Raw genomic sequence first — 12,054 nt, forward strand, 5'->3', positions numbered from 1 at the left:
CAAATAAAATAAAAAACCCTCAACAACACAACTGAGAAAAAAAGCCAGCTTTGCACTGCAGGTAGCATAAACACACTGTCCATGCATCACACAAAAAAATGACTCATGTAGCTGTTTCTCTGAAATGTTCCTGATTATTCAGATATGTGCACACACTATTGCTTTGTAATCATTACACTTAATTGAGGATCATTTGAGAACAATGAACTGAACTAAAATACAAATCAATTTTATTTGTCGTTTAAATCTTTGCCCAAAATACAGTAGCTAAATGTTATGAGTTACTTGAATATATTGTTATGTCCTTAGTATTGTGTATGTTTTAACTGTGTCTCTGAGTGTAATTTCCACTGTGTGCTGTGTGTGTTACCAGCAGCCTTTCCTCCTGCTCCAGCCACCTCTGGTCCTCCTCCATCTGCTGTTGTTGTATCATCAGCTGTTCCTCCATTAACAGGCACTGCTGGCCTACACACTGCTGCATGTCTACTGCCCTGTCCTACACACACACACAAATACAACCATGCAACAAAAGACAAGCGTAGCAACAGATGTGCACACCAACACAGGGACACACACAGAGTCACAGGTGACAAAAACATGCCCACAAACACATGACAGACACATACACCAGACTGATGAGAAGCTGAACTGATGGACACATACTTAAAATAATGGGTGTCAATGGGTAGACATGTGTAGACTGGATTGTTGTTTTTGAAGATCTTTTGATTATTTGCAAACTTCATGAGTAACCTGTTGTGTCAGTAACATACTGACAACGTCTTTGTATGTATTTCAGTTGACTTACACGTGTGTGTGTGTGAAAAATATGTAAAATTGGTTTCCTACCTCCATCGCAGAACCCCACAGTGCCATGTCGTGTCCGTGTGGCTGGGGAAGGAGCTGTGCGTGCGAGTGTGTGTGGACGTGGTGGCGGGGGTGTGTGTGTGCGTGATGTGTGTCCAGCATTGCAGCCTGTGGGGGGTACAGGGCACTAGGCACCGAGGGAAGGGTGTGCGGACCGGGGTACCCTGCCATCTGAGCCAGGAAAGCAGGAGAGAGAGAGAGACACACACTGTTAGTCTGTCATCAGTTCTCTTACATTTCTATTATTCTATTAAAAGATCCCTTTTTTATTAGTCTTGTGCAGTCTATGGAGTTTATCTGCGTACCTGGTAGTGTCCAGGATGTTGGGAACTGGGGTAAAAACCTTCACTGGAGCGAGGACTGGGATAGCCTGGTCTACTAGGCTACAGAGAGAGAGCGAGAGGGAGAAGGACAGAGGAAGAGAAATAAGAAATACAGTTACAATATTTTCATCAAACAAAACGCTACAAGACGGGACACCGGGTCATTCAGACAATCAGCACACAAACCTCCAGGAGCTGTTTGTGTGGCTGTGTTAGCAGTCAATCAAAACAGGGAACACCCACTGGGCTGCAAGTCCAGCAAGCTGTTAGTTGAACTGGCACAAACTACTATCCCTATGTTACAAACATCAACACCCATGGATTACCGGTATGAACTATGTTATAGTCGGGGATTATCGACCACGAGAATCTCTGGTTAGATGTTATGCAGGTGTGTATAAAGTGTTAAGGTTGCACGTTCACCAAAGACGTCTCTTTAAAAGCACTGGCTTTTTCTAAACTGGAAAAAAAAAAAATGAAGTGTGGCTGCTGAAAAGATTGAAAGAAGAAGAAATACTTTCAATCTGCATAACAACCTCTCAGAAATGAGAGTTTTTAATCCAAGCTGCTGCTGGCTAAAGAAACAGAGGAGAGTGATTTCTCTTGTCGTCTCTATTCTTTTCTGTTCCTTTGCTGGGAACCAGTAGCTATAAACAGAAGTGCTTGGTGAACCCACATCCTTGTTTCTTCTCTTGGTTTCTGGTGATTTGTTGAGATGAAGCTGTTGAAAGTTGATGAACAGTTTCCCATCTTAGGATGACTGGAGACATTTTTCTTGATGATTTAAACACACAGCTCATTTCTAGCACAACAGTGTTGCAACTTCTACCTTCCACAGCCTCTCATAGTAGCTTTCTCTGGACCACACCTCCGACAGCAAGACATACACAAAGACACACAGGGAGGGAAACAGACAGCAAAGACAGACAGGGAGGAAGACAGGGAAAGAAAAAAGAAAAAAAAGTAGGCAGGGAGGGAGGAAGGACAAAGAGAAGCAGACAAGACAAAGAAACTGAGGACGAGACAAACAGGAGCTTAAAAAGTCTGAGTGGGAAACACAGCATGTTGTGAACATGCTCACACATGGACGGACACAAGGTTCCTCAACAAGAACAAAATTATATCTTTTCAGATTCACAGTGGTAGCAGGAGGTTTCTCTGGGAATACCCAGTTTAAAAATAGGAAGATAAACACAACGACAACACACAGACAGGGAGGTGAAATAAATGAAACAGGATTGTCACCAGGGCAAGACAAGAAATTGGTGACTATTGGAGATGTTTAAATATTTGAATCTAAGAATTATTGATCAAATAAATAAATAGGTGCAGAATTTATGAACAGCAGAGCTGCAATGGAAAGAGTTGCGCCACTTATAGGCAAAACAAGTAACAGCAGCACCAGTTTATACCTGCAGATGTGCTGGTGTGCGCCATCTACTGGCAAGGATTGCAATTTTAACACTTGTGCCACCTGCAGGCCACGAGCATTACTGCTGTCTCTTATTTCTATAGCTCTGTTTAGGCTCTCCCTAGTGAACCTACAACCTGTTTACAATAAATATTAAGCTACATCTGTGCTCTGTGTATGTGGGCAGGATAGACTACCATAGTCTAGAAGATTTAGGTTGGGTCAAGGAAAATGTTACAAGACAAAACTTAAGTGAGAGCATGTAGACTCACTTTTAGGTTCTAAAAGTCAAAAACCGTCATCGTTTTGACACAGATTTTTCATTTATCATTCAGGCAGATTGTGTAAATGAAATGCAGAAAATTTAGAGCAGCACATTTTGGACACAAAGTTCTTTTTAAAGAACGGCTGTTGTGATGTACATGGCACGAGAGCCATGAAATAACTCAATGAAGAATTTCAGGAATGTTGAGCAGCACGGTGTAATTAGGTTTTTCATTTTACTTCATGTATCGCACTGTAGGGCACAAATCATCGACTCCCACACATCAAAATTTGGCACCACAAGGCCCACAGTGCAGTGAAAACATCCTCTGTAACAGGATTAGCTCACACAGATTTATAACTGACAGGTATTCCGGCTATTGCATGGATTTAATGTGTCACCAGACTTTAAACTGAAGTAAATCAGTCAGTCAGGACTGCATTTCTGTCCTCTTTCAATCACTGATTTCTTTCTGGGTCAGTCTGTGTGGCACGTGGGAGGTAGGGTGATGTTAATAACTAAATGTTCACTTCAAAAACATGGTGACCTACCAAAACAAGCTCATGTGTACCACTACTGGCTAGCACCCAACAGCTTGGGGTCAAGGTGACAGAGTCAGCTCTGTATAAACAGGCTTAAGAAGAGAGAGCTAGCTCTTCATGTATTTATAGTAACTGTCTCAATCCTAGGCTTTACACATTCTTACTTCAGTGGTATATGTAATAAATCAGTGTCACAAATAAGAGACCTTATGATCTTAAATATGTTACAGTGGTTCTATCCTCTTGGACATGCCTGAGACTTGAGCTGGAGAAGTTGTTGCATTGTATGCAACATTTTTTCTGGACTTTCTAGTGTAAAAGATGATTCTAACATCCATTTTGAGCTCATTCAACTTAATTTAAGTTCAGTTTATAAGGAGGCCACTAGATTGAAGTTCTGCATGTGTTAGACAGGTCTGACTGATAGCAAATGGATTTAGGGTTCATGACAGGCATCCGGAACAGGCTTGAAATAGGGCGCAATAATCCGAGGACACATCAACACAAAACCTGACGCAAACACATCTGCATTCAGTCACGACAGAGGACACTCAACAGCAGGTCCAACAGAGATAAACATGCCACCAGACGAAGCATAAACAGGCAAACAGCATTTTATAAAAAAATCACTGCACTCAGTTATATTTAATGATTCAAAGATGAAGACCAATATTAAAGCCATGCATCAAAAAATGTTGCAACATCCTTTTGTTAGCTGGTATGAAATTTCAGCTCTGGTTCTTTTTGTGAAAAAAATAAACTGAACCACATCCTTGAATCCCATGTGTGGCTTTGACTTTTGGTCATGTGCTGAATTGTTTATTTCACATGATAAATTTGCATCCGTGCTGGATTGTCTGGTTCGAAGAGGGCAGGGCTCAATCAAAGTGTGACAACACTGGATGTTGGATGTTTTCTTGGTTGCCCGGAATGCAACTTACTGGACTTAAACTGTATTTTCCCTTTCAAAGCCTCATGGACATTTATCAAAGGAGCTACCATTCTGAATGTTGCAACTTCTTTTGACAAAGACAAACAGGTTTGTTTATGTTCTTAAAAACAGCTTTAGTGCAGCTCTAACAGTAAACCACCTGCCTTTAAGGGTCTGGACATGGGTCTTTCAGAAAAGGTGGTGGGAAAAGGTGGATGAGTAGTTACAGGGAGACTCGTCATGCAACTGGGTGGGTGGTGGTTAGTCGGTGTATAGGCAGAGGTGACTGTGAGAGCTGTGTGTGGAGTGAGGGGGGCATGAGAAACCAGCGGGGGCCTCCCACATGACTGCACAGCCGGGAGCTGGCGCCCAGGGTCAGATTCAGGTTGTAGTGGGGTACTGGGATTAGTTTGGCAGCCAGGGTGTAAACTGGGCAACAGCAGGGTTTTAAGATTAGAATTTGACCTGGGCTGGATGTTTTGGTGGGTGTGGGGACAAACATTTGACATGCTGCTGGGCAGAGAGTTAAGGTTAGGACTGGATTGGGAATGGACTGTGGAAAAATGCCAGGGATGGAAGTGTGAGTTGTTTGACTTTGGCCGGGATGAGCAGAGCAGGTGGCCGTTAGTGGGGGGATTTTTCTTGTTGGGGCAGCTGCCATTGGACACGATGTCTGGGTGAGGTGGTGAAGAGAAGTTAGAATGAGGCTGTAGGGACAAGCTGGGATGAGCTTTGGATTCAGGATTCAACTTGGTGCTATGCTGAGAGATAGAGCGATTGTTGTAAGTGTCATTTTGAAGAAGAGGGGATTGAGGATTGTGAGAAGGGGAAAAGTGATTGTGAAATTGCAGAGATGATGAGTAGAGTGGAGGAGCGGGTAGGTGAGAAGAGGTGCAGGGAGACGAAGGATGAGGGTTTCCAAGGCAGAGGGAAAGCTGTGAGGCAAAGCGCTGGTTTGGATGGCAATGGTGGTGAGGAGAAGTAGGAGACAGACAATCCAGACTGAAGGTGGGCTGCAGGGAGGGATGACGGCTGGGCTGCAAACAGAAAGACAAAGGTAGAGGAGGGAAGAAATGGAAATAAAGAAGGTATAATAGAAGACAGAGACATGTAGTAGATGGGTGAGAGAGGCAGGGATGAGCTGAAGCACAGACAGAAATATGCACTATAGTAACCAAAGCCATACAGTGACTGTGCCTCTGAAGAACGCAAGTTCTTCTACTGTTCAAGACATATGGCTTTAGTTGTAACCCAAAGAAGCTGATGCTAACAGCAGGGGTATAGGGGGCAGTAAGTGAGGGTGAGGCAGCCAACAGCTGGGGCAACAAGCTGTGAGGTGGGATGATATTAGTGGAGGTGGGACTGGGGGTGGAGTTTATGGACTTGCGAGAAGAACAATCTAAGATGTGGTCAATGATCCTATGACTGAAACATTTTTACTTTATTGTCACATTTTGGCACCATTTGCACAATTTTGCTTCTGTAGAGCTGCCCCCTTTTACTGTGAAGGCATTTTTCCTGTGAGATGGATTCATGAGCTCGAACTTCATTCATTTGTTTTTCTTGTCCTTGATTATCCCAGTGAGAAAACCCCACTAGACAGCTGACAGCAGTCATTTCAATAAACAACACTAGGCTCCTGCAGAAACCTTGTACATTACAAGAGTCAAACTCAAATAGAGTAAACATTAAATCACATTAGTGACCAGCTAAATCACTTCAATGTCTTGATATTTGTGTTGTTATATGTCACTAACTCCAAATGAGAAAGAGGCTGTAGCTCCTAACCAAAGATCACATGAGACTTGCAATGATGGGTGTCTCACAAACAGCACAAACACAACAAATACTCTTTATTACTACACCTGTTGGACTCATACAAACACACGCAGACAGACAGAGACACAAACAGATGGGGCGTAGTAGTGCCTTACTTTTGGTGGTGCTTCATCAGACCCTCCGGAGTCCCAAGACACAGTGACCTGTCTCCTCATCTCCATCCTGTTCCTCTCCTTCTGCTGGAGCTTCTCCTCCTCTAATATAGTGCTGGAAACGAGGCAGAAACAAAACGATGTAACACAAAAACGCTGGTGCTGGTATTTTTATTTGTTTCTGCTGAACCCTTCAAAGAAAATAAAAGAAAGGGATAATAATAAATAAGTAAATACACTGAATATCATCTCATATTCCAATATCTAGGTGTGTTGTTGGGACAGGTAAAGAAAATAAAGGCTGAAATCAACCAGCTAGATGAGAATGGTGTCTTACTCTGATAATAGAACAAGTGTGTAAAACAGTATGGTTTGTTTCGAAAAATATCCCTTAACAAATGAAAAGAAAAGTACTGAAACAAACTTATACATATGCTGGTAAACTCATTCAGTACAGTGCAGAGTTTTTTCTCAATAGTTGTTTTTCTACCTCTGGGTAGTAATAAAGAAAAAATATAACACTCTGACAACCCCGTAGGGATAAACACATCATCGTATATTAGAGCTTTATTACTGTGCACTCTAACACACACACGTGCACACAGAGTATTTGTACAGAGCATCAAAACACAAACTAAGACATGTCATAAGAAAAACAAATTCCATTTTGTTATGAAACGCCTCATTGCTCAGTCTCCTATCATTACAGTTCATCCCCGAATGCTCAAGTAACTCCCAATGATATCAAGTGACCCAAAAAGAGTGATACAATATTACAAATAATTCAAGCCATGGTCAACAGTTTGGGCTTGCAAACCAAATGCTGAACATCTCTGCTTTGGAGCAGTGTCTGTAAGATGTCTTTACCCTTCACTGTATACTCACATTAACTATTGATGCCATCTCTTTGCTGTGTCAGGAAAAACAAAGCAGTAAATCTTTGGGTAAAATTGCTTAAGAATGAACTGGCATGTAGGCAACAATGTCCCACACCCCAAACCCAACATTTTTAGGTCTAATGCAGTCAAACATACCACACTGTATGTACTCGCTAAAATTATCCTTACTGACCTGTTCCCTGGGAAAACTGCTCCTAACCCAAACCCAGATTCCCAGAGGAGGGAGCTGCTGCTGAGGAGTGACCGGCTCCACAAAACTCCAAACTGAGCGGTTGAACAATCCAACACACACAGTCACACACTCTTTCTACCCGCCTTTTCTCAACAAGGGTAAAGAGCTATTTCTAGTAACATCATTACCATCCTGTTCTGTTTTCTCCTGCTGTGTTTGTGTAAGAGAGAGACAGTGTGTGTGTGTCCTTGCACCTGTCAAAGTCAATCACCTGTCACGTTTTGTCCTTCTTTGCCATCAGAACACACACACTGCTATGATAATATGAAAAAAACTGTTTAATACTAAAATATTAAGCTGTAAAAACAGAATGAGAACTGATATATATATATTTGCATTACAGAATGCCTGTAATGTCTTATAATATTTTTAATATATTTGATTTTTTCCATTTGGTTTCTGAGGGAATTTGGTTGTTTTAGTTTATTTTTGTGTTTTTAAACCTAAATGTTATATAATGCTATTACGTAATTTCCGTTTATATTAATAAAAATTATCTAGATGAACACTGCACGCTAACCGCAGATCCAATTGATTATTTGTTGCTTTACTCAGTGTGACAAGTGCTGAAAACCCTGATGACCCGTGTACACAAATTGAAGATATACCATTTCCTTAAAACGTTTTTTTCTTTTCTGAACTAAAAAATCTGCCAGACTTGCGTCACAGTAAATGACGTCATGTATGAATATGTGTGATGACTATAATATCAGTACCTAGCAACATCAACACATCCCCCACCTACACCACATCACCACCTGGAATAACAAGCCCTGTTCAATTTATTTTCTCTGGGTTGGGCTGGGCTGACTGCATAATCTTGGACTTTTCAGCAACACCCCGCGTTTAATCACACGTATTTCTCACCTGTACAACCACTACTGATGGAAACTGAGCTTTAGTTATCTGGATTAAAGTACACTGAGATGTAAACCGGACACCCAAGAGAAAAAAAGCTTTCTCTTACGCGTACACTAAACCTGTCACAAGGGCAGGTTCGGACACATCAATAATATAAAATGTAAAAGGTAATATCAACAACTACAATCACACAGAGGCTGATTTGTATCTACTGATTTCATTGAGTTTGACTGAAACATGTAGCATGATCATCCAAAAAGATGCACAAAATTAGATTGCAGCTTCCACACAGTCATGAAATAACAGTAGCTGACATAAATGCATGCATGTCATCAAAAATGAGAATGTATCATCGAAAATATGTTTAAAAGCAATTTCTGATTTCAGTTTATGTTTAAAAAGTATAAGAGCGTCTTTAAATCAGACTGAAACCAAAAGCAGCACACCTCTTAAAAAAATGGGTGAGCAATCCAATACACCTTTTTTCTTCTACCTTGCCTCTGTGTGTGTGCACTGACAAAAAATCTGTGGTTGTACACAGCCTTGGCTCTGTGGATGGGAAACTAACAAAGTGGCTCGGACCATGCCACACAACACCACCTTGTTATTCCAGCTCAGATTTGTGTGTCAGGTAACGTTAACATACTCGCCCACGGATGCTGAGCCTTCTTTCTAGCCAAGACATGCTGTTGTTGTGATGTTAGTTATAGTAGCAGGAGAGTTGTGAGTATTACTGCATTACTGGAGCTGGTTCTTGGAAACCGTCTCGTCCTCTCAGCATGTTAGCTGCGCAGAAACTTTAGCAGTTTGCAAAGCCACAGCATAGCTAACATTACTTGCAGTGTTGTTGTTCACACTATATCATTGGTATTTAGCAGGTTATTGGATTTCTCCAGAATCGCTGAGCCCTCCTTTAAAACAGGACATTAAATTCCTCCCAGTTCAGCAGATGCCAGCCTGTGCTCCAACACAGACATGAGACGTCCTTGTTACAGGATACAGGATTCCCTCTTTGTGTTACTAACCCACCTCTGCACCAAGGAAACACTGTAACTTTGGAAAAGCTACTGCTGAATCTGCTGAAGTCTCATTTTAACATTTGCTCAACATCAGAACACATTTTGCCTCAGAGTAGATTTTGTTTCCCCTCACTTACGCTGAGAATGTTTTATGAGGGGGTTTCTTTCCAGCCAACAGGAAGAACAATTACAGCGACCAATAACTGAACATATGAGTATGCGAGGATTGTTGACATGCAAAGAAGCAAAATTCTTCCAAGGGGATGAGTGGAGGGTGATCAAGCAACCATTAATCATATTTATAAGAAATGCAAAACGGCTGCTCCAAAACAGCTTTACTGTGGCATCCTTTGAATGCAGCATGTGTGTACACATAAACAGAGGTCTATTCACTCTATCATAGACTGATACCACAACATTTAAAAGCCTGAATACTTTACCTTAAGAGGAGGCCAATCCAATCGCACCAGAGTAAATCCACTCAAACCCTTCTGAGAGAATAACGTGGCCACTGGAAAGATGATGTGTTGGTGGTACTCAGCACTGACAAGCTACTAAAGGTCAACACGTAATTACAAAAGATCCTAGCAACACTAAAAGGATAAAACCTGCTATCCCTGGCAGATTGACTTAAATACGCTGTGCTGCAGCTGAGCACACAAGACTACAAGCTACAGCATAGACTTCACAACCAGGAGAATATGATCTGAGAGTTAGGAGCTGCTAACAGTACAGCGCTGCAGTTGTTCTGCTAACATTTTCCCTTCGTTCTTTCATTCTCTGTCTATTTTCTCTCTCTCCCCCCATCTCTCTCTCTCTGTTCTTTGGAAAGCTGTAGCTCCTGGCAGCTGCCCACTGTGTAAACACACACACACACACACACACACACACACACACACACACACTCTCATGTTGGTCCGCCGTCTAGGAAAACTGTAGTAGTAGCTGAGAGCTGCATATTTGGCAAGAGAGACCTATAATTGATATTATGATATAAAAGCCAGCCAGACCGAAAGTAAACCAAACTGTATAACCTTATATGGCACGACTTTCCCCCTATTAATAGCCAGTGACCACAGTTAACATGGTCAATATTGACTCGGTTTCCAAGACACTGGATGAGGCACATTGAGGGTCCCTTACCATTACTTCATGCCAACATATCATACTCAGTTAAAATAAATGTTCTAAATCTTGTGGGATTAGCACTCAGATGGATGCGGTTCACACATACTTTTCCACACAGGGTCTTCAGCCCATTAAAACATGCAACCACAAACATACTGTACATGTGTCAGACTAATGAGCAGACCTCCATGATGTGGAGGCCAGCGCTCGTTTGGAGCCATAAAAGAGAGTTTGATCAGGAGGACATGATGAAAAGGTGAAAGAGGTCAGAGGAGGGAAAGAGACTGTAAGAGGAGTAGAATAAGGAGCAGAGAGAGAGAGAGAGAGGGGAGAGCCGACCTTGAGAGATTTGGAAGTCTAATGGTGGTGGAATTTAAGGTGTGAGTCATGCTGGTTTTAAGCAAACTCATAAAACCACGGGAGTTAAATATGTGCTCTTATTTTCCTGTTTCTGTGTGTGTGAGCGAGAAAGAGAGAGACGGGGAGAGAATGTGCATGTTGAAGGAAACAATGATGGCATCTTGCTGTGCTGCTGAAACTTACAGTACGTTTTACTTGCGCGTTTGAGTAGAAAATGTTTCAAGCCTCCCACAAGTGCACAAATGACACACATCACATCTAGTTTTTTTTTCTAGATTAATTCTGTTTTTAATGATGAGAAAAGCTATGTATAAGCCATTTAGTTATTTTAGCCCTTATGATATCCTGCCCTTATCTTTTGGGGTAACTGCACTCATCCAGATGCAGTAACTGCTTTGTCAAGGCCAAATGACTGAGATCAGTTAAACAAACACTGCATTACATATAAGCAACTAAAAAATGACATTAAAAGTCTAACACGTAAAACATCTTTGGTGCATCACTCTGCACAATCTGGTATTTAATTTGTTGAAATTTAGGATGGGGAACTTCTCTGTGTGTAAATATAAGACTGCTGACACCTGGAATAACACTGCCATGTTAGGAACTAAATACATACATGATTACACCAAGTTTGACGAAAATACAAATGTCTCACTAGAGGTACAGATTCTTACATTACTAAAAAATAATGCGAAATCGTGTAAAATCTGAGTCACACATAAGCTCCATTAAGTGTTTCCAGTGTAGAGTTTTTACACAGTTTTTTAATCGCACAAGAACTACTCATGTTATTACAATCTATCTTGTCATCAGAAGTGATGCAGAAACATCACTTCCAAAAAACTACAGGTCTGTTCACGTCTGAATGATCATGGAGTCTTGAGTCATGGCGGCTGGGAAAAGCTCTCCTCCTACTGTACCTCTGACTGAACCCCGCTGTATGTCATAAAGGAGAGAGAAAATGTTAATGAGCCTTTAGGCAGAGAAAAGAAAGAAATGGTGCTCTAGTTGAATTTTGTCTTCAAGAAATTCCAAATATGACTGTAACACTAGATTTAAGCTGAAACTGTATCTCTATCGTGAGTTACACAAAGCAGAACAAAATGTCTCAAAGCAGTATCAATGAACGTATCTCAAAAAAGTAAAATGACAAATAGCGTGTCGGTGTGCCTGTTTTTCTGCATGTATGCTGGGACAGAAATATAATCTGAGTGTTGGTGATGTCATTTTGGCTGTTAGCATCCTGTGTTTAGCATTATTTATAATCACACACTGTAACCCT

General features: G+C 41.4%; 1 protein-coding gene across 15 annotated transcripts in view; it reads right to left on the minus strand.

Moving 5' to 3' along the window:
• LOC104938545 (focal adhesion kinase 1) overlaps positions 1-12,054 on the minus strand; it is a 56,676-nt gene that overhangs the window by 10,313 nt on the left and 34,309 nt on the right. For 7 of the 15 annotated variants that reach the window (XM_019275901.2, XM_027286283.1, XM_027286284.1 and 4 more), the window contains 4 exons: positions 6,274-6,385; positions 1,173-1,250; positions 850-1,038; positions 371-496 (listed from right to left, as the gene is read on the minus strand). In XM_019275901.2, the coding sequence (XP_019131446.1) occupies positions 371-496; positions 850-1,038; positions 1,173-1,250; positions 6,274-6,385 (505 nt within the window). Of the gene's footprint in view, positions 1-370; positions 497-849; positions 1,039-1,172; positions 1,251-4,503; positions 5,377-6,273; positions 6,386-12,054 lie in introns of all 15 variants that reach the window. The other 8 variants (XM_019275896.2, XM_019275894.2, XM_019275895.2 and 5 more) reach the window with 3 other exon arrangements.

The sequence above is a fragment of the Larimichthys crocea genome, chromosome XIII (assembly GCF_000972845.2).
Source record: "Larimichthys crocea isolate SSNF chromosome XIII, L_crocea_2.0, whole genome shotgun sequence".
NCBI classification, from domain to species: Eukaryota; Metazoa; Chordata; class Actinopteri; family Sciaenidae; genus Larimichthys; species Larimichthys crocea.